The following is a 22,161-nucleotide window of genomic DNA, read 5'->3' as shown; positions in this document are numbered from 1 at the left end:
CACAGAGTTCTAAGCGTTGGGGATACAGTGATGAAAAAAACAGGTAAGTTCTCAGGGTTCGTGGAGCTTTCTAGTGGGCAGAAGAGAGATAACAGACAAGTCAATGAATAAATAATAATATAAGTGCCACAAATGGAATAGAACAAGATATTGTCATAGAAACTACCCAGGGTGGGGTGGGATCTACTTAAGCAATGGAGTCAGAGAAGGCTCCTCTGAAAGATAATGTTTGAGTTGAGACCCAGAAAATGGGAAGGAGCCAGCCATGTGAGGTTTGAGAGAGAGAACATTCTGGGCAAAGACAATAAATGGAAAGGTTCTGAGCAAGAATATGCTTGGTTCATTTGAGGAACAGAAAGACACTGATGTGACAGGTGAGTGAGAAAGGTAGTACGTGAAGAGGCTTAAGAAGTGGGCAGGGCCTGCCTGTAATTCAGTAAGGAAATGGGAAAGTTCTCCTTGAGCTCCATGCTAAAAAAGCCTTTTCTTTCACAAAGCAGCAAAGCTGAAGTGAGTGCTCCCAGAGTTTCTTTTCCATTTTGCTTATTCTTATTACCAGAAATCTTTGCACAAAACCCAACTATCAAAAGGGTTCCTTCTAGATCTAAGTTTACCCTACTGCTTTATGGATATCCCTCCTTAAATCATCCCACTTTTCAAATATGTAAAACTTCCAAACAAACATATCTGAGAAATTCTGGGGAAATCTTAAAGTGACTCTCTAATATAAGATGATTTAGGACTGAGTCATCACAAGTGGTTCAGAGAACTAGTGAAAGTTAGCCTGGAAAAGAGATAACCCAGTAGCCTGATGATGATGAACTTTGCATATTTTAAGGACTTTTAAGTAGAAGATGAATGGATATAAACAGAAACAAATGAAACCATAGGAGGGAGATATTCTAAATAATTTCGACATTAGAATGGGCTGCCTTGCGAAATAGTAATCTCCCTGTTACTATGAGTGTTCAACAAAAGATGGGATCAAAAGAGCCTGCCCGGAATGTGCAAGGAGATTCTTGCCTTATGTTTTGAGTGGACTCACAACTCCAACTCAACAACTCAACAACTCCAGGCCTTGATGAAATCTATAAATTAGAACAATGTGGATCTTTGCACTCTCAAAGATGTTCTTTCTTTTTTTCTCACTTTCTGTTTACTTTTTTCCCATGTGCAGTCTAATAACTCAGAGGCCAGATGATACATTCTTCAGAAATTCTCTAGCCATTGAGGAATATACCATGTAGGCCAAATCATTTCTCTCTGAAAAAGGCCTTCTGGTGCCTTGTGAGTGTCAGGACATGAGACCAGATGAATCACTCATCAAAATGAGGGGCTTTGTTTCCTAAAGTAAGAGTTGATAGAGGATAGAAGCAGTCTTTTAAAGTGGTTTGTAAAATAGTTTCAAATGACATGTAAATTAATTTTCACTGTTATCACATGGGTAGTTGACTAGCTATATATGGTTTTAGAATTTGGAAACTCACCCAATCATTCCTTCACTTATTCAGTGTAGGATGACTAAATTCAGCTACCCTGGGTCTTCACAGAACATGCATGACAAGGGCTTTTGCCTTCAAGGAATTCCCAGGTTGGCGGCGGGGGGGTGGGGGTGGGGAGGGGGGTGCGGGAGGACTGATAAGCACAGCCCTACGTACAATCATTACCATGACTGATTTCAATGATGAAGAATCATTCCACACATGAGTACCGGGCAGGTCATTCAGGCAGAGAGAAACACGTAAGTGGCTCAGAGGCCTGCAATGGTGCATAGACAGAATATGCCACATTCAGCCACAGCTTGTTGCCGTCGAGCTAGAGCTTAGTTCGTGTGTCAGGAAGAAAAAGTGTGGAGTGGAGGTGGGCGTCGGGGTGCAAATGAGGGTCAGTGACAGGCCCGGACTCAGGTCAGAAGGGCTTGGGATTACAGACTAAATGTTTTTTCTCTTTGCAGTAGGTAGCCACTGAAGAACTGTATAAAAAGATTATGTTTTAGAAAGATAATTGTCTGTAGATGGAACTTCGAGGTGAATTGGAAGGAGGAGAGAATGGAGAGAGAGACACCAACCCGGAAACCACTTCAGTGACCCAGGATGACGACTGTATGTTAATATGCATCCAGCTTGAACCTATATTAATTTAATTGTTCCTGGAGTCAACATCAATGGAAACAAAACATGATGGATTCCTTGAATAATTTGCAATTCCAAAATTCTAGTCTTTTAAAAATAGTAGTATAATAATGAAATTACTGAAAGTAGATCATTGTGATGGCTGAACATTGAAGCTCCAGATTGATCTTTTTGCCAGAAAACTAATTAAATACTAGCTCTTCACCTGAAATCCATATCACAAATGTGGTATGGGTTCCCTGCATGGGCTCTGTGCTGTTATTGAGCTAATGAGCTGAGTTCAAATAGGAACCAGGTAGTTTTCCTGGCCATGATGATTACTTACAGAATTTCACTGGAAGCCTTTTCCGTTGTTAAAGCATTTTTTTGCATTTGCTTTTCCTTTGGTCCTATCATTTGCTTCTCTTCTCCAAAAATTGCCACAGGCTTATGCACAGCAAGCTTGGCTCCAGACACGATGTCACTTTGGACTTCTAAAACAAGAGCTGAGCAGAAATGCGCAAATTGCAAAGACGTATTAGTTATGATTGCAGAACACTAGGAATTTGAAAACACATGTTAAAATAAGAACGCAGAAAATTTTCAGCTATTTGGTCTAAGAGAACACATTCTAAGTGTAATTGATAGTTGCTCTTTAATAAATTGGATTTCACTTAATTTTCTGTAGATTCTTTCCCCCCAAGATATTTGCAGGCAAAAGTACTAAAAGTAGGGGTTACATCTAAAGTATACAAAGAACTCATAAAATTCAATATCTAAAAACAATCTGATTAAAAAATGGGCAGAGGACCTGAAAAGACATTCTTCCAGAGATGACATACAGATGGTCAACCTACACATGAAAAGATGCTCAGCATCACTAAGCATCGGGGAAATGCAAATCAAATCAAATCAGAATCATAGTGAGATATCACCTCACACCTGTCAGAATGTCTACTAACAAAAAAAACAAAAGCAAAAGATGTTGAGAAAAGGGAGCCCTAGTGCACCTAGTTGGTGATGTACAATTGGTGTATCCACTACAGAAAACAGTATGGCAGCTTCTCAAAAAATTAAAAATAGAACTACCATATGATCCAGCAATTCTACTTCTAGGTATTCATCCAAAGAAAATGAAAACACTAATTTGAAAAGACATATGCACCCCTATGTCCATCACAGCATTATTTACAATAGCCAAGATATGGAAACAATCTAAGCGTCCATCAACAGATGAATGGATAAAGAAGTGCTATATAGATAATGGAATATTATGCAGTCATAAAAAACGAAATCTTGCTATTTGTGTCAACATGGAGGTAACTCGAGGGTATTTTGCAAAGTAAAATAAGTCAGACAGAGAAAGACACATACTGTATTATTTCACATACATTTCACTTACATCTAAATAACAAAACAAAACAAGACTGAAACAGACTCATAGATACAGAGAACAAACTAATAATTTTCAGAAGGGTAGAGGGATGGATGAGATAGATGAAGGGGATTAAAAAGTATAATCTTCCAGTTATTAAAAAAATCAGACATGGGGATGTAATGTATGGCATAGGGAATATAGTCAATAACATTATAACAACTTTGTATGGTGACAAATGGTAACTAGATTTATTACAGTGACCATTTCATAATGTATATAAATATCAAATCACTATGTTATATACCTGAAACAAATATAGCAACATAGTCAATTACCCTTCAATTTAAAAAATGTCTAAGAGGAAAAAAAAGTACTAAAGGATAGGTCTTTCCCAAAAATGTTAATTATTATAAATTCTAACCATTCAAATGGGCATATTATTTAGATATATGTCTCTAGATCATTATCTAGGATCCCAAATTCCTCAGTGGAAGTCCCTAATGCCTTGAAAGATACATACAAAACTTACTGTACAGCATTCAATATATGTAATAGGGAAATGTTTTAAATTATATTAATGATTTTTCTGTTTTGACTTTCTATGTATAGGACCTTTGTCCTAGCTCCTGGGGCAGCCTCAATGGAAGGAGGAAGACCATGAGTTGATGAGAAATGTTATAAAGGAAAGCAAAAATACAAAGTTAGTTTTGACACTCAAGCACAACATATTGCCATAAGACAAGGGCCATGTAAAACAGGATTGACACTATCATGATTTAGGATTTTTCTAAATGCTGTTAGCTCCCATTTATCATATCAAAGCTTTAACCTCAAGGTTAACTTGGCAAAAACCCACCATTTGTGGGCCTGAGGGCATTTGAGACAGAAGATAGCAGAAGGCAGAAAATCAGCGCTGAATGTCATGATTCCCCCTACAGGCTTCACTTCATGTATCTATCTAAGCTACGCCAAGGAAACATTGAGGACACTGTTCATTATTCAGAACACTGTGACAAGTCATCTCTCAAGTTGCCTCCACCACTCCAATCTGAGGCACAGCCCTGTCAACCTGGATCTGATTTCTGAGAGGTGCAGCCATGACCCAAGATTTGCCGAGAGTCATGTTGGAGAGCTTTCTAGAAGTGGTTGTGAAGGAGGGGTGAAGGGGTTCTGTAATAAGGACTTCAGAGATGAGCTCCGCCACAGCCAGGGTTCAGGGGGCCAAAGGGAGCAGAAGCAGGAAGCATCACCCGCCCAAAGCACTGTCTGGGCCAAAAGAATGGAACACAGTTGCCCAGCCATGGACGGCAGCCACTAAGCCCCAGAAAGCAAGAGACCCTGTGCCCCAAGTTCTTCCCTACCATCTGAGAGAGGAACGAAAGAGAGACTCTGGGGACTGGGAAAACTGGAATCTGTCCCTAAATATATAATTAATGGATTATAAATAATATAAATTAACGGATAAGGCAAAATTTAAACCTCACTGGACACTTTATGCTTTCCTTAACAGAAAACAAAGAAGACCTGATTTGTTAACAACAAAATAAATTACGTTTTCTTTACACATCCAAAGTGTAGTGTGAATTAAAATATGCAATCCTGTTAAATATATAATTTTGTCTAAAGAGCTAAACGGCAGGATATAGGAATGAAATATGACTATTTAAACAAACTTAATTTTTTAAAAAAGCAGCATCAAGCATTTAGTTTTGGCCATATATATTATGGTAAATAATTCCAATGCTTACCCTCTATCTTACGTATACTGCAGAAAGTTTGAATTTTAGAAATATCTGATGCTAAGTTTCTCAGGAAGATTTCTTTCTTTTGCTGAGCAATGGACACATCAGGATTGATCCAATGTTCTCCACATGAAACGTATACCTAGCAAAGAAGTGAATCTCTGATCCCGGGTGCAACTGTTCACAGCAGCATTATTAGTAATAGCCAAAAACCAGCCAAAAGTACAAACAAAATGTCCTATAATAGACAAATGGTTAAACAAACTGTGATGCCATGGATAATACTCAGTGATAAAAAGGCAAAACTGTTGATAAACGTAACAACTTTGAAGGGTCTCAAGGGTTATACCAAAAAAAAAAAAAAAAAAAGTACTTCTCCATACTGTCTTTGCAACCTCCTGTGAATCTATATTTTTTTTCAAAATAAAGTTTTATAAAATAATTTTTTAAAGGAAGGAAAAAAAGAAGAAAGAAAGGGAAGGAGGGAAGGAAGGAGGGAGGAAGGAAGGGGAGGTAGGTATAAATTAGGGCTTTGTAAAGTATGGCTGAGGCCCAAGTCTGGCCTGCGGCCTGTTTGTGTAAATAGAGTTTTATTAGAACACAGTTATGCCCATTCACTTACATGCTTTCTGTGACTGCTTTTGTGCTCACAATGGCAAGAGCTGATGCTTCATTAGAGATCATATGGTCTGTAAATATTTACTAACTGACCTTTTACAGAAGAAGTTTGACAAAGCCACTGGTATAAATGAACTTGTAATATGTTAATGTGGCTATTTCTAGATGCTGAGATTATGAATGATACCTGTTCTTCCTGCTGCTTATATTTATTTCTTAAATGAATTGGTATTTCTTTGAAGTAAGAAAAAATAGAGTGATATATTGAGAATACTCAGTAGGAAGAAAAATTCCACTCGGTGCTCTTCCGTGGCCCCACATTGGTGATTATACACACCCCCCTGTATGACAACTCAGGGAAAACTTTCTCAAAATTTTTTTCTGTTTGAACAACAGGCTTCCTTTTTTTCTCTGGACATACTTGATCATGTAACTGTTGATGTTTCCATCTCTATGTTGGCTGCTCAGAACAGTGATAGGTTTGTTTCTAGCAAATATACAGAATCTTGTAACACTCACTCCTGGCTCCATCTTCTCTTCCTTTCACTCATACTCCCTTCGCCTTGGTGGCCTCATCTACTTATCCTTACATTAAATTTATCCTTTTATATCCTATGTTTTAATGTAATCTACCTTGAATTCTTCCTGAAATAAGCCAGTGAATTAATACAGCAGCAAAAGCAAAGAAAAAAAATTAAAAACCAACGAACTAAAACCTTGGAAGTGATAGTGTTAGAATTCAAAAGAGATCTCCCTGATTCCAACAACACAGACTTTCCCCTCTGCCATGCTGCTGCTGCTATTAGTCATCAGTACTGTGGTTTAAGACTCGCTCAAGGGGTCTTTACATTCAGAGCCTGAGTTGAGTTCTGATATGAAGCGAGCTCAGCTCTCTGTTCAAAGAATTTCAGGCATTTGGTCAAGCAAGTTTTCTTTTCGAGCTGATGCCTCAAATTCCATAAATGGGAGAAAGGGCTGGCTGCTAAAGTCCTTCTTCTCAGTCACCTCTAGCCACCCAAATAGTCTGTGTGAAACACTAGATTTAATTTTTTTTCTGAAAGAGTGAAATTTTCATTTAGTAAGAAATCACTAAACAACTACTTTTTGAAAGCCTCAAAAAGAGGAGATATCTACCTCCTTCAGAGTAAGAGACAGAAATCACAGGTGGTTAATAATCTGGTCTTGTCTAGTTTCCACCCTCATTTCTAAAGTGGGGACATTGAGAGCATCCATCTCATAGCGTCATGCTGATCCTTAAATGAGTTCATTCTTAGAAAGCCCTGGAAATCATGCCTGACAGTAGCTCTCAACAGCTAGCTATTAGTATGATTTTCTGAGGGTTGCTGAGTAAGGCTGAGAGAAAGTAAGGGGGGAAGCAGTTAGTGTTTGACGTCTTGTATTTTAAAACATTTGTCTTTTAGTTGTATGCATATACTATTTCCAGTTTCACATTCATGTCTTTACCAGTTCATCTCTTTGAAGGTCTTTTAGGGCAAAGATTTCCTTTCCCTTTTCATTGAACAATCTCCGAGCTGCAGAAGGTAAATTTAAAATTTCAGTGCACCTGTAATAAGAGACACAAAAACTGAGCTTTTAGATAGAAGTCTTCCAGCAGAGAAGAGAGAAAATAAGAGAAATCAAGGATCTGGACCATCGACACCCACTCCTGCTGCAGACCTGTGAGACCACCCAGAGGCAGGCCCTGGAGCCCATCAGACTGCTTTGGAGTCTCATTCCCCCTATCCAAGCTGTGGGACTTGGGCAAATTAACTTCTCTAAGCCTCAGTTTCTTATCTTCCAGGGTTTTAGGGAGGATTAAAGGCTGATTTTGAAAAGTGCTTAGCACAGTGCCAGGCCTGATCAACAAATAAATAGGCATATCATTATTGATTTTTCATTCTTCAATGTGCTGCACACTTTCTAATTGTGTGCCTTCACTCATGCTCTTCCTTCTACCTAAAATACTTTCCTTGGCTTTTTCTGTTAACGTTCTATTCTCTCCCAGGAGTCATATCCATCACCAAGCAGTTTCTCATCTCCCTCCACTACTAGTGATCTCTATAGCCCTTAAACTCCCTTTCAAACAGGAATTTTTAGCCTGGTTAACCACTCAACAGTGATTTCCACCCCCAGGCCCCAAACAAGCATTTGGCCTGCCCTGTGGATATCAAAATGAATGATACTGTTTTCTTGTTCCCTGAGGAGCTCCCTCTCTCATCAGGAGAGAGACAGGTCAGCAACTGAAGTATAATATGCAGGAGTGATACACAAACAATGAATCATGGAACACTACATCAAAAACTAATGATGTAAAAGAAGAAGACAGCAGGAAGGGAAAAATGAAGGGGGGGAAATGGGAGGGGGAGACGAACCATGAGAGACGATGGACTCTGAGAAACAAACTGAAGGTTCTAGAGAGGAGGGGGGTGAGGGGATGGGTTAGCCCGGTGGTGGGTATTAAAGAGGGCACGTACTGAATGGAACACTGGGTGTTATATGCAAACAATGAATCATGGAACACTACATCAAAAACTAATGATGTAATGTATGGTGATTAACGTAACATAATAAAAAAATATGCAGGAGTGGGTGCTGTCATAGGCACATGGTCAGGGTGCTGTGAGAACACAGGAAAAACAAAACAATGAATTCCTCCAGGGAACCCTGATCGAAGCAAATGACATTTGGGTTGGGCCTTTGCAGATAAATAAGAGGTTGGTCGAGAAGGATTAGGACCTAGAGAAGTCTTGCGTGGCTGGACCCGAGTGTATGGATGGGAGCAGGAGCCAGATGAACCTGGAAAAGAAGACAGGAACCCATGGAAAGCACTTAAGATACCAGGCTAAGAAACTTGGCCTCTACCCCATAAACAGCAGGAAGTCACTGAAGGTAGGAGAGGAGAGGTGTGGTGTTCTCAGCTCCGCTCTTTAGAGAGTTAGTTGTCTGACAGGTGGAAGATGCACTAAAGCGGGAGAGGCTGCAAGTTACACAGCCCGTTCAGGAGAGTGGCAAGGAGGCTAAGTGGTGGGGGAAGAGGAGGGAGGGGTGACAGACCGTGATGGGGCTGTTGAGAAGATTGTTGAGATGATCCCGCCTTTGGAACAAGAAAAGTAAAGGATTCTTGCTAAATATATTTTACATTAGAATGTACTGTCTATCCTAAGTGAATTAGAAGTGACTGTATGCTGATCAGGAAGACTAAACTGTATGAAGAATATTTCTCAATTTTATTTCCTTAGATGGGATAAAGCAATTGAGCAGATAATTAGGCCCTCCATTTCTCTGAGAGGTCTTAGAAGGACATAAGGCAATGGGAACTAAGTCTCTGCCTCTTGTGTCATAGCTCTAGCAGCTGGTGGACCAAAGGAGTTGGTGGGAAGGGAGTGGGAAGGAACTATAAGAAAATTGAGCCCCCAGCCACAAGATGTGCCTGATTCTCTTTCTTTGCTGCCCAAAGCCCAACCTGATTCCTTCTACTTTCCCTAAATGGATATCTTTGTGGGTCCAGGCAGTTATAGCATGACCTAAGAAGAATTACCATTATCATATCTGCTCCTACTCACATTTTCCTGGAGAACATTTGGACTATGGGAATATCCTGTTTTAGGACAACGAGTGGGAGAATAGAAGGAGGGGGTGGTTGGTAAATCTCCTTTCTTTTTTTGAAACCCTGGTTTTAATAGTACTGAATTTAATTGGCCCACGTAGGTGAGCTAGAGAGGATTGGGATAAGCTTTTTCCTATTTAACTCCTCCAACTTGTTCACATGCCAGTTAACATAAATGGAGACAGAATTAGCTGTTAAGTGCCTCAGGAGGAATGTGGACTCTGGAGTCAAATTGCCTGGGTTCAAATTCTAGCCCTCCTGTTCTGGTTGTGTAACCTTGAAAAAGTCCCTTAATTTCTCCGGGCCTCATTTGCCCTATCAGGAGAAGACAGATATAGTAGTATTTGTCTCACAGTGATATTTTACAGATTAAATGTATGGATATCTGTACAGCGCCTGGCACATAAACAGTTAGCAACACATTATCAAAATGGATCAAGCACTGCAAGCATTTCATGGCTACTCTCACTTAATTCTCACATCATTTCTGAGAGGCCCATTTTACTGATGAGGAAACTGAGCCTGAAGGTTAATTTCCTTGCCCAAGATTGCATAGCTACCAAGTAGGAGAGCTGAAATTCAAACCTAAATCTGAGTCCTTCACAACACTGTATGGCCCCCCAAGAGGCCATCATCATAGAATAATGAGATAGTTGATCTACAGAGTGAGGGGACTGAGTGGGGTGCTGAGCAAGTGGTCCAGGATTTCTCCGTTACGCGGAAGCAAAGGTCCTAGAAATAAGGTCCTCTGACTTGCACACTGGGAGTTAGGACTGGCAACCACATGGCCTACTCAGATTTACAGGGAGTCCAGAAAAGTAGAGTCTGATCTCTGTGCTCTGTGAGGACTAGAGTGGAAGATGAGTGGCAGGTGGAGTTGGTACCTTGAGGGCTGCATTTCAATATAATCCAGGATGCCCTGGGATAAAGGAAGCAAGTGCGTCTCCCAGGTCTGCAGATCGCTACAGGTCTGTAAGAGTGGGGACTTCCTTTCTCCAATCACTCGCAAGGACACCCATCCCAGGAGCCCCACCACATCCTTCCAGTTATTTCAGAACAGTGGGAAAATGCACAGAAGCTATGGATACATGCTTTCTTCTTTTCTTTATCTTCTTACTTTGTATCTCTGTCTTTTTAGATCTCTCTCATTTTCTCTCTTCTCCATGAGGGCTTCCCTAACAGCTGCCCCTCACCAGGTTCTTCCTCCTTCCTGGTCATCTATAAAATGACCCCTTGATTATTTTTACTTCTGCACAATTAAATACTGCCTTCTGTGGTTTTCTGACTGTTTCACTGAGCAAACTGTCTTCCCAACAAGTTAGGAGTTTCCTGAGAGCATGGAATGTCTTGCCCCCCCCCCATTTTTAATCTCCAGCAGAATATCCAACACCAATTGATGCACATGACATGAATACAACAGATATTGAAAAGAATCAAATTCTTTCGTGCTTTCCTCTTAGCTCTTCAACCAATTCTCTTTAACAAAGAGGAACTGGGACTCAGAGAAGGGGAGTGCTTTGCTGAAGTTTTCCAGTTAGTTAATGGCAAAGCTGGGGTTAAAATCAATCCCCTCGACTCTTAATTCAATGGTATTTCCAATACTCCGCGTTGCCTGCAACTTTAAGTATCAACAAAAAAATTTCCATATTTACTATTTAAAAATAATGCTTATTATACCACTAGTCCTTCCTTTGGCTTTGGAGGTGGAAGAACCACCACCACCAAGAAAAGACCATCAGAGTCGTATGGAGTGACTTATTAAATAAAAATTAGCATAATTTTCCTTACATTTTGTAAGATTGCCCCCTCATATTCAACAAGACATATTTTGTAAAAATGCTGATACCTGGTGCTCTACCTTTAAGCAGTTATCAAATTCTATGGGAATAATTCTTATTTTGGTAGGAAATATTAATCAAAAGAAAATTACAACATATTTCACAAATATGATATGGGTTGATGACATTTAAAATTTGGTTTAAAGTAGATAACTACTGATTCCAATTCAAACAAATGTAAACCAAAGAAAAGTGCTGTACAATTGTGAAATATTTTTTTAAATGGGAATAATTTATATTTACAGAGTTGGTAGTTCAGAAGCGAGGGGAAATTGCCAGCCCTTGACATTTGGGGCAAAAATTTATTAACTAGCACTGGTATCATAAACTCACAGAGTTTATATATTTCACAGATTAAAAACTCCAGAATCATTGTATTAACAACAGCCTTCCTATGCAGATACATACATATTTTGTATTATGTGTTAAACATAATTATTCAGGCTCTAGAATGGAAAATGCCTTTGCATTTAGGATAGTAAGTATTTACCTCTCCAAAAGTTGGTGAAATTCAGTCTGGATTGTTTCTGTTGCAAAATATTTAGTAACGTGGTTTTTCACATTCTTTTTCCTTTCAACGTCAACATTTCTGAAACAAATGATCCAAGATTTGACCGATATGTCAGTATATGTTATCAATTACCTTTCATCTTTAAATATGTGAAAAAATCATGAGGTTTTAATTTATCATAATTTGTCCTAAAATAATATGCCTTCTTAAAAAAAAAGAAGAAGAAGAAGAAGATTTCAGGGGCACCTGGGTGGCTCAGTCAGTTAAGCGTCCAGCTCTTGATTTTGGCTGAGGTGGTGGTCTCAGTATCCTGAGGTCGAGCCCCGAGTAGGACTCCACGCTTAGCCCAGAGTCTGCTTGGGCTTCTCTCACTCCCTTCCCCCTGCCCCTCTCCCCACTCTCCTCCCTCTCTCTTAAATAAATGAATAAACAAATCTTTTAAAAAATTTTTTTTCAAAGTTTAAAAAAAGGATTTAAAAAACTATTGCAATTAAATTAAGTTCTTAAACATTTATACTATGAACAATTTATATAAGAAAATGAATTTTCAGTATCTTAATCCTCTTCTAATAATGCTGGACACTTTGAGCTGTGAATTTATCAGTTTTAAAGAAAACACAGAGATTACATTCATTTTGCCTGTGATGTTCATATATAGTTCATATTCATATGTTTATTCATATATTATTAAGTTATCAATCCAAACCTAAATATTTTTAAACTAGAAAGTGATTAATGATAGACATAGAAAAAAAATGCTTAATTGGAATATGTATTGGTTCAAATTTTCAAGTTAGAAAACTATCTGGTATATTTTTAGAATCTCTATATTTTATTGAATGAAAGAAATAGTGGTCAAATACAGTTATTCATTCACAAAATATGGTAATCAAGTGTAGTTAATCATAAATAAATAAATAGATAAATGAATGAATGAATGAATTCAATAAGCACTAATTTAGGGCCTACTGTTGGCCCTATATCCTGTGGTAAATAAAATTTACTTTAAAAAGTACTTGATTAACGAGGACACACTGTCCCATGACCAGACCACAGCAGAAAGCACATATATGGATAAATAACACATCATCCCTGTTCTCTGTCTCATGGATGGAAGCATAAGCAGATAATCACAACACAGAGCAGTAGGAGTTATGCTGGGGAAAAGCCCACAGCAATCAGAGCAATGGAGCACACAGAAGCTACAGCTGATTCAGGGGTAGGTAAGGAAGTGTCAAGTTCAGGGTCAGCATCTAGAAACGAAGGCCAAACTCATTCTCAGAACACCTTTATTATTTTAAGGCAGATGGAAGGTGTTGGGGAGTGGCAGGGGTTTAAGAGTGAGAATTGGAGAGAGTGTTGATAAGAGAGCGAGCTAGAAAAATATGCAGGAACAATTCACAAAGGGCCTTAAAAGCTGTATTAAGGTGCTTGAGTGAGTCCAGAGATCATAACTTACTAATAACTTACTCATTAAAATTATCTAAAAATATAAAGTTTATCACGTAGCTTCAAATTGAGGCTTTCTTCTTAGAATTCCTTAAACTAACACTTATAAAATTCTCCTTGTTTAACTTGCTATTCTGAGAAAAGAAATTCACCTGGAAATCACAATGGTTTTAATTTATTTGAATTTTGACAGCCACTCCTCACGACTAACTGACAAGATCTTATTACTCACCAAGAGTAATGATCGACTAAATCACAAACAAATGATATTTGATTTTCCATTGGCTTTGTAGATAGAGGAACGAGCAACAACAAATTTCCCTTAAAACTGTCTAGAATGAATTATTAAGTAACTAAAGGACAACATGTTGCCAGGATAGGATTTGGTTAAAATGGGTCTATATTTCATCATTCTAGCTTGATTTTACTTGTAAAGACACAAAATAGCCCAACTACCTTTCTCCTTACAAATAAGTTTCAAGGTAATACAAGTAATGTACGCCTACATGTCATTAGCATTTACTTCTTCTGACAGAAAATATTTAGCTTGGATATATGAAAAGTAGCATAGCAGGACTCCTACTTTGCACAACTCTGGGATGCGTTTGTATAGAATACAATGTGAAAAGTGTCCTCTGGAACTGGGCAATGCAGCTGCTCAGTAACATTAGCCAAAATTCTTTCCATTTGAACCTTCTGTTAACCAGTATTTACATACAGCTCTGGGGCAAACAATGCTATTGATGATCCTGTAGAAATTTTCTGAAATGACCAAGAAAAATTAATGTATATTTAGAAGAGTTTAATGTCAAGTGTATGCCAGTGTACTTTAATTTTGGGGGAACAATTAATTCATGTAGTGAACAAAGTGAATACTTGATTAATTAGGACACACCATTCCATGAACATAACAGAGGGTTTCACATACTTTCTGCTGGAATAGTTGTCCAAATTAACAAATCTCTCAATTATGTTTGGATTACCTGACTGAACTATGCATTTTAAAACATTAATGTGGAAAGATAAAATCTGTATATAATTTTGAGCCCCAGTGAAAGACATAGTGTAAAAAAATAAATGTAGGAAGGAACAAAAATTATTTGTTAACTTTGGATGTTAAAAAAAGTCATATGCTACTTTAAGGGCATTACCTTCACATTTTACATCTAGCAGAATGAGCTAATTATGAAATGTATGTGTCAAAGATTTCAATTTCAGGCTTGACTTTACTTTGAAGATTAATTTTTTACTTTATCATCTTTACAGGCAGTTCAGTGGACAGCCGATCTGAATGCTACTCATTGTTCAGCGATGTATGAAGTATATTTAATCAATGTGAAGAAAGTAATATTAAACAATTATCAGCAGCCTCAAATATTCTAAACATCTCAAAAGGTCAGAAGATAACAGCACTGCTAATAATATGAGAAACAATATATTTAACTCATTCTTTACATCACAGCTTTGCACTGCTCTATGATTTCTTTTGTCATAAAACGTAATGAAAATACAGCAAGTGATTTTTCTCTAATGTTGGAGAAATATTGGTTGTATGGGAAGATTTTATTCCAATCTTATAAGCTAAAGTGCAGATCGATGTTTTTCTAGAATGATAAGCTTTTAAAAATGTTATTCCAAAGGCAGAGATATAAATTATAAGAAGTTATATTTTGAGAACTATATTTGCTTGTTAAATATGCCAAAGAGCTTCATGTAGATAATAATGTACAATAATAATTTAAATAAGGACTTATACAATTATATGTAAGAAGCAATTTATGAACTCAGTTATTTTGAAACACATTAATAAAACTTAAACAAAAATGCTAATTCAAAATGGACATCGATCTCAGAACCTTTTTTGATCAGAAATACCCATTTCTAACTCATTATTGTCTCCTGTGCTTAGCCTCAATCAGAAGAGTTAAAAGTTCCTGACAAGTTTTAATTGAATCTCAGTCTCTATTTTTATCTCCAAATATCAAGATGGGAGCCCTTTTTATTTATTAATTAATTTATTTATTTTAAAGATTTATTTATTTATTTGAGAGAGAGAAAGAGAGAAGAGGGAGGGGCAAAGGGAGAGGGAGAGAGAGAGAATCTCAAGCAGACTTCCCCCTGAGCACAGAGCTTGAGGCAGGGCTCATCCCATGATCTTACAACCCTGAGGTCATGACCTGAGCGAAAATTGAGAGTCGCTCAACCAATGGAGCCACCCAGGCATCTCAAGAGCCCTTTTTAAAAATAAACACAGAATTGTCCCAGAAACACATCCTTAATGGAGACAAAAATTTGCGGAAATCAGAAACGAGAAGTATGAGCAAACTGTTCTTACTGCTTTTTCCGTCCAGGTGAGATACCTGGACCAATTATAACAAAGGCTCTATTTTTATTCTTGTCTCCATTCCGCAGAATTCTGAGCCTCACAGGAACACACAGCTCCGGGCTCTTACAGATGAATTTCTTCATGGGAGGACTGTTTGGAATAAGCAGTCCTTCTATTGGCCAATCAAACTCCTTCAGAAAGAAATGACAAAGAATGTGATGATAAGTAGGAAGAGTCATCTCTAGATATAAAAAAATATTAAACACACAACTTATACCTTTAATTTTTCATTCATACATAAAATAAATGTACTGGGCATCTAAGATGTTCCAGACAATTCTGATTGATGTTTCATTTAATTAAAAAGGAACAATTTTAAGACACACTGTGTTGTGTTACAACATAGAAGACTTAGTCCCTCTCAGAGAATCATCATTCTAAAAAGATAAAACTGAATTAGCTTGGGATGTTTTTTGCTTGTGTGTGAAGTATCTTTAATCAATGTGAAGAATGTATGAAAAGTGGTTTTATCATAGCCCGAAGTAGTATTATTTTAAGCTAGATCTATTTGGCAAAGAAGAATACATTTGAGGAACTCTCCAAAAACCAGAATGAGATGACAAAAGAACTTAGACCAATTTCTATGTTTCAGGTGCAGAACTCACTTACTGTGTATCTTTCATTCATTTATTTATTAATTCATGCATTTTCTAAATATTGATTGATGGTTTACTATATTCCAGGCATAGGGGTAGGCACTGGAAATAAAACTGAACAAGACAGAATACTCTTCCACAAGGAATTTCTAGCAGATCTTCAGAAACTTACCTAGAAATAAACGGACAATTACGATAGTATAAGCGTAATAGCAACAGAGTCCTGGGTGTGATGGGATGACACAGGAGGGGAACTTCACTTAGAAATGCCGTGTAGCAGAGCTGACACCTCAGTAAGAGTTAGGGCAGTAAAGGAAGGGCAAAAGGACAGGGCAGAGTGTAGGTCCAAGGATCACCAGAACATGATGTCTGGGAGATAAAGAGAAGGAAGGATTGATTGCTCCTAGGTTTGTAGTTTGAGCAACTGGGTGGATAGTATGGCCAGTTGCAAAAATAAAACATTTGTGGAAGAAGCGTAAATGGGGGAACAGGTGATCAGAGACGATGTTGTTAGGCAAGGTCTCAATTATTTCATTTTTTTCTGTCTGCAAAAACAATTGTCCTGGCAGGAGTTAATCCCCCACTAATCTGCAATGACCATCCTGTAAAGTATCACAATTCCGTATAAGTGTGCATCTGTTTCTGTGTGTTCTATTCTCTTCAATTGTTGATTTTCCTACCCTGTACGGTACCATACTGCCTTGATTACAATACCTTTATATCTAACAGGTTTTGATATTTGATACGGCAATTCTCCCCACCTTGTTATTCTTCTTTGGAAATTGGCTCTTGTTAGCCCTTTGATATTTCACATACAATTAATGAATCAGCTTGCTTAGTTTTCTAACAGTCTGTGTGGGATATAAAGGCTCTGCAGAGCTTCCTATCAATCTTATTTTTTTAAGATTTTTTTTCTTGAATGTCAGTTGAATCACATAAGGCTCTACTTTCTGCAATTATATGTGCTCATATAATTATTTATCCTTTCACGGGCTATGTGATAATTACATTAATTGGTTTTTTTAAGATGTTAAATTAATATTGCATTCTTGGACGAATCCAAATGGGTCACATTGTATTATCTTTTTTATAGATTGCTGAATTCCATTTGCTAATATTTTCTTTAGTATTTTTGCATGTATGTTCATAAATGAAATTAACGTGCAATTTTCTTATATGAACCTTGTCAAGGTTTGGTATTAAGTTTATCCCAGCCTCATGAAATGAGTTAGAAACTGTTGATTCTTTTTTGTATTCTGAAATACTTGCTTCTTATATGTTTGACAGAATTTGCCAATAAAACTATTTGGCATTGGTGTTCTCTTTGTGGGGAGATTTTAACTGTTGATTCTATTTCTTCTATGATTATTGGATTCATTATGGAAAATTCATTCCATAATGAATCTTCTTGATTCCATTCTAAGTTACTTAAGTGTGCAAACTTGACCATTCTATTTATCTAAGTTATAATATTTATTAGCATAAAGTTACTTATCCTTATTGTCTTCTTAATCTCTCAGTATCTTTATTTGTATATTTCCTTTATTTTTAATAATATTTACCTTTACTATTTCTTTCTTAATCAGGGTAATCAGGTATATCCATTTTATTAATGTTTTCAAAACAATCAATTTTTGACTTTGTTGATTCTGTTTTGTATGTATCACATATTGTATCAATTTCTGTTCTTGTAATTCCTATTTCCTTCATTTTAATTCTTTGAGTTCATTTTGCTATTATTTTCCTAACCTTTCAAATTGGAAGCTTATCACATTAATTTTTAGCCTCTCCTCTTTTGCAATTTAAGTATTGAAGGTTATACATTTCCTTCAAGTACACTTTAGCTGCATCTCACACATTTTGCTTTGATTCTGAATACAGTATTTCCTTTTTAAATGTTCATCATGATTTCTTCTTTGTCCCACAAGTTAAAATGTCTATTTAAATTTCCCACTATAGGGCCTTTTCTATTTATTTATTTATTTTTAACTTAATCCATCAACAAAACCTGCTTCTACTTTCAAAACCCATCTACTCTTCATCACCTCCACCACCCTGGTCCACTTGTTTCTCTCACATACAAATTGCAAAAGCCTTCTGATTATTTATTCCTACTTCCACCTTAGCCCCTTTCTTTTTTTCTTTAATTTTATTATGTTATGTTAGTCACCATACAATACATCATCAGTTTTTTGTTTTTTGTGTTTTTTTGACATTAGGAACCTTTTATTGAGACAAAGCAAACAGTGGCCTGAAAATACCACAGCATGAAGGCAGGCTGAGGAAACCAATCTGATTTCTTTTTCCTCTATGGCAGCCCAAATGACGAACTAAAGACACTCCAAGATTATTATTTATACTTAAGGCAATTTAAAAAGCGAGGTCTTAACCAAAAAGCCTGTACCTGGCATTCAAAAAAATACTTACATTTTTTGGATGGACTAAAAGACCTAATTGGCTACTGAAAATCTGTACAGCAGGGACCTGTTTTCAGCAGGTAAGCCTATATACAAGTAAGAATCTCTTACTCTTGTAACACTGTCCTGTTTTAGGAGAAAATGTTTAACTCCCATGCCCTGCAGAGGTCTCTATGACCCCAGAGAAGCACAGACCTACCTCTATTAGAGAACTATTTACACTGCACTATAAAAACACATACAACACACATCTGCCCCCTCCTATTTCCCAAATAAGCTGTGAATGCCTTCTGTGAGGGGTTATGGCTCATTCATTTTTATATCTACAGTGACAATTAGTGGGCACCCAACATTTTTTTTTTGCATGAATGCTAAATGAAAATGATTTTACAGGGTGCCAGGGTGGCTCAGTTGGTTGAGCGACTGCCTTCGGCTCAGGTCATGATCCTGGAGTTCTGGGATCGAGTCCCACATCGGGCTCCCTGCTCAGCGGGGGGTCTGCTTCTCCCTCTGACCCTCTTCCCTCTTGTGCTCTCTGTCTCTCATTCTCTCTCTCTCAAATAAATAAATAAAATCTTAAAAAAAAAAGAAAATGATTTTACAACACCATTACTGATTACATTTCAAACATTCCCACCATTACCCATCTCCAAAACAAAAACACTAAATTGCTACCAAATTTACTGTTTTTCACAATATAGTGCTTCAGGACTTTTTGATGTAAATAAACATTTTTGATTAACTAATTTTTATAATAATGATACAAATTTAGCACTCTTGGAATGGAAAACTTGCTTGGAGATTACTTCATTCTTTTTCTCTTTTTCAAAAGTGCATCTCGTAGTGCCAGCTGCTTTTCTCGGAAGGAACGCTTGTTTTTTGACTGGACATTATGGTTATATCGCGTCATCATAAAGTTCTTCTGTTTTTTCTTCTCTTTATTGTGGAACTGGAAAATGGGTTCATTTTGGTTTTCTTCCTCACAAATTCTTTTCGGTCTGTCTTTCCAGCCATTGCCGTTGCTAGTCTTGTCTCCTTGTCAGACTTTGGCTTCTTATGAAGGTGTTCAATGTCCCGAAGAGAAAGTAACTCACCCCTGGGCTCCTCATCACTATCAATTTCAATATATTTCCTCTTTTGGGCTTTCCCTGGGGCAGCATCGAGTTCTTTCCTCATTTGGGCCATGCGGATTTTCTGGAAGTCTTCCTGAGTTAAAACTCGGCTCATGCTAATGGCTGCAGCTTTGGCTTTCCGCTCCTCCATGGGCATGCTGTGGAGCTTCCTGGATATTTTTTGCTGTTCTTCATCAGAAGAGTGGTGCACATCAACCCACTCACCATCGGCATCTGCCTCCTCACTGAGACTGGTACTTTCCCCCCCATCTTCATCGTTTTCAGCATCCTCTTCTTTTTCAACTTCTAGAACTTCTGCTCCTGGGATGTAATCTTTAGCATCCAATTCTCCATATTCTTGCACTCTTGCTTCTATGGAGGCCTCTGTAGGTTTACCCCAGAATTTCTTCTGCAACATCTTAGGATTCAGTGTTTGGAAGAGCTGAATCAAAGTTCTAGCAGACATCATCACATTCTTATCTCTGTGTGTTTTATACTGAGCCAGGTCTTGGAGAAGTTCTTCAGTCATGGCTAGAGGACATCGAGCTGTTATCTCTTTTATAGCATTGATTCCTACTGTCATGACCTCCCCAGAGTTCTTGTCGGTGACAAAATTATTGGCCACAGTCATGAGCACTGACTGAATGATCTCTGGGGGTACTAAGTGATGAGATGCTTGGGCAGCAAACAGAAGGATCTTTGTTACTTCTCTTTGGTGGCGCTGCAGAAACCTTTGCACAAATGGACAGAAGTTAAAGAAAAAAGCTCGTGAATTCCCACCAATCTGGAGATGAGGTTCATGAGCATCATTTTCACCTCAAACCTCTCCGTAGAGCTCTCTAGCTGCTTTAGTAGTTTTTCTGCAAAATCTTGGGGATCATGACTCAACTGAATAGCTGAAAAGTTAAAGACCTCTGGTTTTTTCTTCTTTTTTTTGTTTCTTGAGCACTTTCATAGCCTTTTCCAACCTTCTCTTGTGTTTGGAGCTTTTCTTCCCTGTGGCATATTGCACTAGCAGGTCTCTTGCTGTTGGTCCTTCATCCTCAGATTCTGAGTCGCTGTCCTGTTTCTCCTCTTCATCTTTCCCAAGGAAAAATGTCAAAGCAGCAACTACTATCTTGGTGACCTTAGAAAAATATGCAGTTGTGATCACATTGACAGTTTTGGCATCATTCCAGATGTTTCTTCTGCAGAGTTCAATCATCACATCCAAAGATATCTTGGCTACAGTTGCATTGCTGTCTCTTAACATGGTGTACATGAAATTCTGCAACACTATATCCACTTTATTGTTCTTGTATTTTGCATTTATATTCTTGATATCAGTGACAATATGTGTGTATAAAGTCTTTCACAGAAGCTTATCATGGCAATGCAGAAGTTCAAAGAAGAGTTCCAGCACACTTGATGGATTGATGAGATTCTAATTTCTCAGCAAGATGAAAGCTTTGCAAAATGTCATTTGAAGATCTGGATACAAGATAGTATGATTGTAGGAGAGAAGATCTTTCAGCTCTTGAGGAAAAGTACTTAAATGTTCTGGATAGCAGTGACCAATCTGTGCCATAAACATCACCAGTTCTGCCAGTTCTTTGCTAGGTTTGTTTGGTTGTAATTTGAAAATCTCCACATTGGATTTGTAGTGATTATACTGCTGTAGAAACTCCTCGACGTAGGCTGGAGGATCCTGCTTTATCAGATTCTGTAACTGCGGCAGGTTGCTGGACAGCTTGTTATTGTTTCTGTTAGACATGTTGGCTGCTGACTGGCTCCGCAGGGAACAGTTTTAAGAAACCCCAATACATCATTGGTTTTTGATGTAGTGATCCACAATTCATTGTTTTCATATAACACCCAGTGCTCCATGCAGTACGTGCCCTCTTTAATACCCATCACTGGGCTAGCCCATCCCCCCACCCCCTCCCTCTAAAACCCTCAGTTTATTTCTCAGAGTCCATAGTCTCTCACAGTTCATCTCTCCCTCTGATTCCCCCCTTTATTTTTCCCTTCCTTCTCCTAATGTCCTCCATGTTCCACAAATAAGTGAAACCTTATGTTTCCTTATGTTCCACAAATAAGTGAAACCATATGATGATTGATGTTCTCTGCTTGACTTATTTCACTTAGCATAATCTCCTCCAGTCCCATCCATGTTGATGTAAAAGTTGGGTATTCATCCTTTCTGACAGCTGAGTAATATTCCATTGTATATATGGACCACATCTTCTTTATCCATTCATCTGTTGAAGGGCATCTCGGCTCTTTCCACAGTTTGGCTACTGAGGACATTGCTGCTATGGCCCTTCTTTTCACTACATCTGTGTTTTGGGGGTAAATACCCAGGAGTGCAATTGCTGGGTCATAGGGTAGCTCTATTTTTAATTTTCTGAGGCACT

The 22,161-nt window shown here is 37.9% G+C and overlaps 2 protein-coding genes across 2 annotated transcripts in view; both read right to left on the bottom strand.

The window, feature by feature from the left end:
* The window catches only part of DCDC1 (doublecortin domain containing 1), a 431,249-nt gene that overhangs the window by 45,332 nt on the left and 363,756 nt on the right, over positions 1–22,161 (bottom strand). Inside the window, exons 20-24 of the mRNA XM_028087718.2 lie at positions 15,590–15,771; positions 11,785–11,883; positions 7,314–7,413; positions 5,238–5,373; positions 2,458–2,617 (exon numbers count right to left, since the gene is read on the bottom strand). Of these exons, the coding sequence (XP_027943519.2) occupies positions 2,458–2,617; positions 5,238–5,373; positions 7,314–7,413; positions 11,785–11,883; positions 15,590–15,771 (677 nt within the window). The remainder of the gene's footprint in view (positions 1–2,457; positions 2,618–5,237; positions 5,374–7,313; positions 7,414–11,784; positions 11,884–15,589; positions 15,772–22,161) is intronic.
* Positions 19,456–21,518, bottom strand: LOC114196910 (protein SDA1 homolog). Its single transcript, XM_028087716.2, is given in 5 exon segments — positions 19,456–19,598; positions 19,601–20,524; positions 20,527–20,698; positions 20,700–21,111; positions 21,223–21,518. Coding segments are annotated over 5 exon segments (1,947 nt in total).

This window comes from Eumetopias jubatus, unplaced genomic scaffold, assembly GCF_037043125.1.
Source record: "Eumetopias jubatus isolate StellerSeaLion01/CBP00866 unplaced genomic scaffold, mEumJub1_p1.0 scaffold_13, whole genome shotgun sequence".
In the NCBI taxonomy this organism is placed as follows: Eukaryota; Metazoa; Chordata; class Mammalia; order Carnivora; family Otariidae; genus Eumetopias; species Eumetopias jubatus.
Note: the sequence above shows the minus strand (reverse complement) of the source record. Positions and strands in the feature narration are given on the sequence as shown.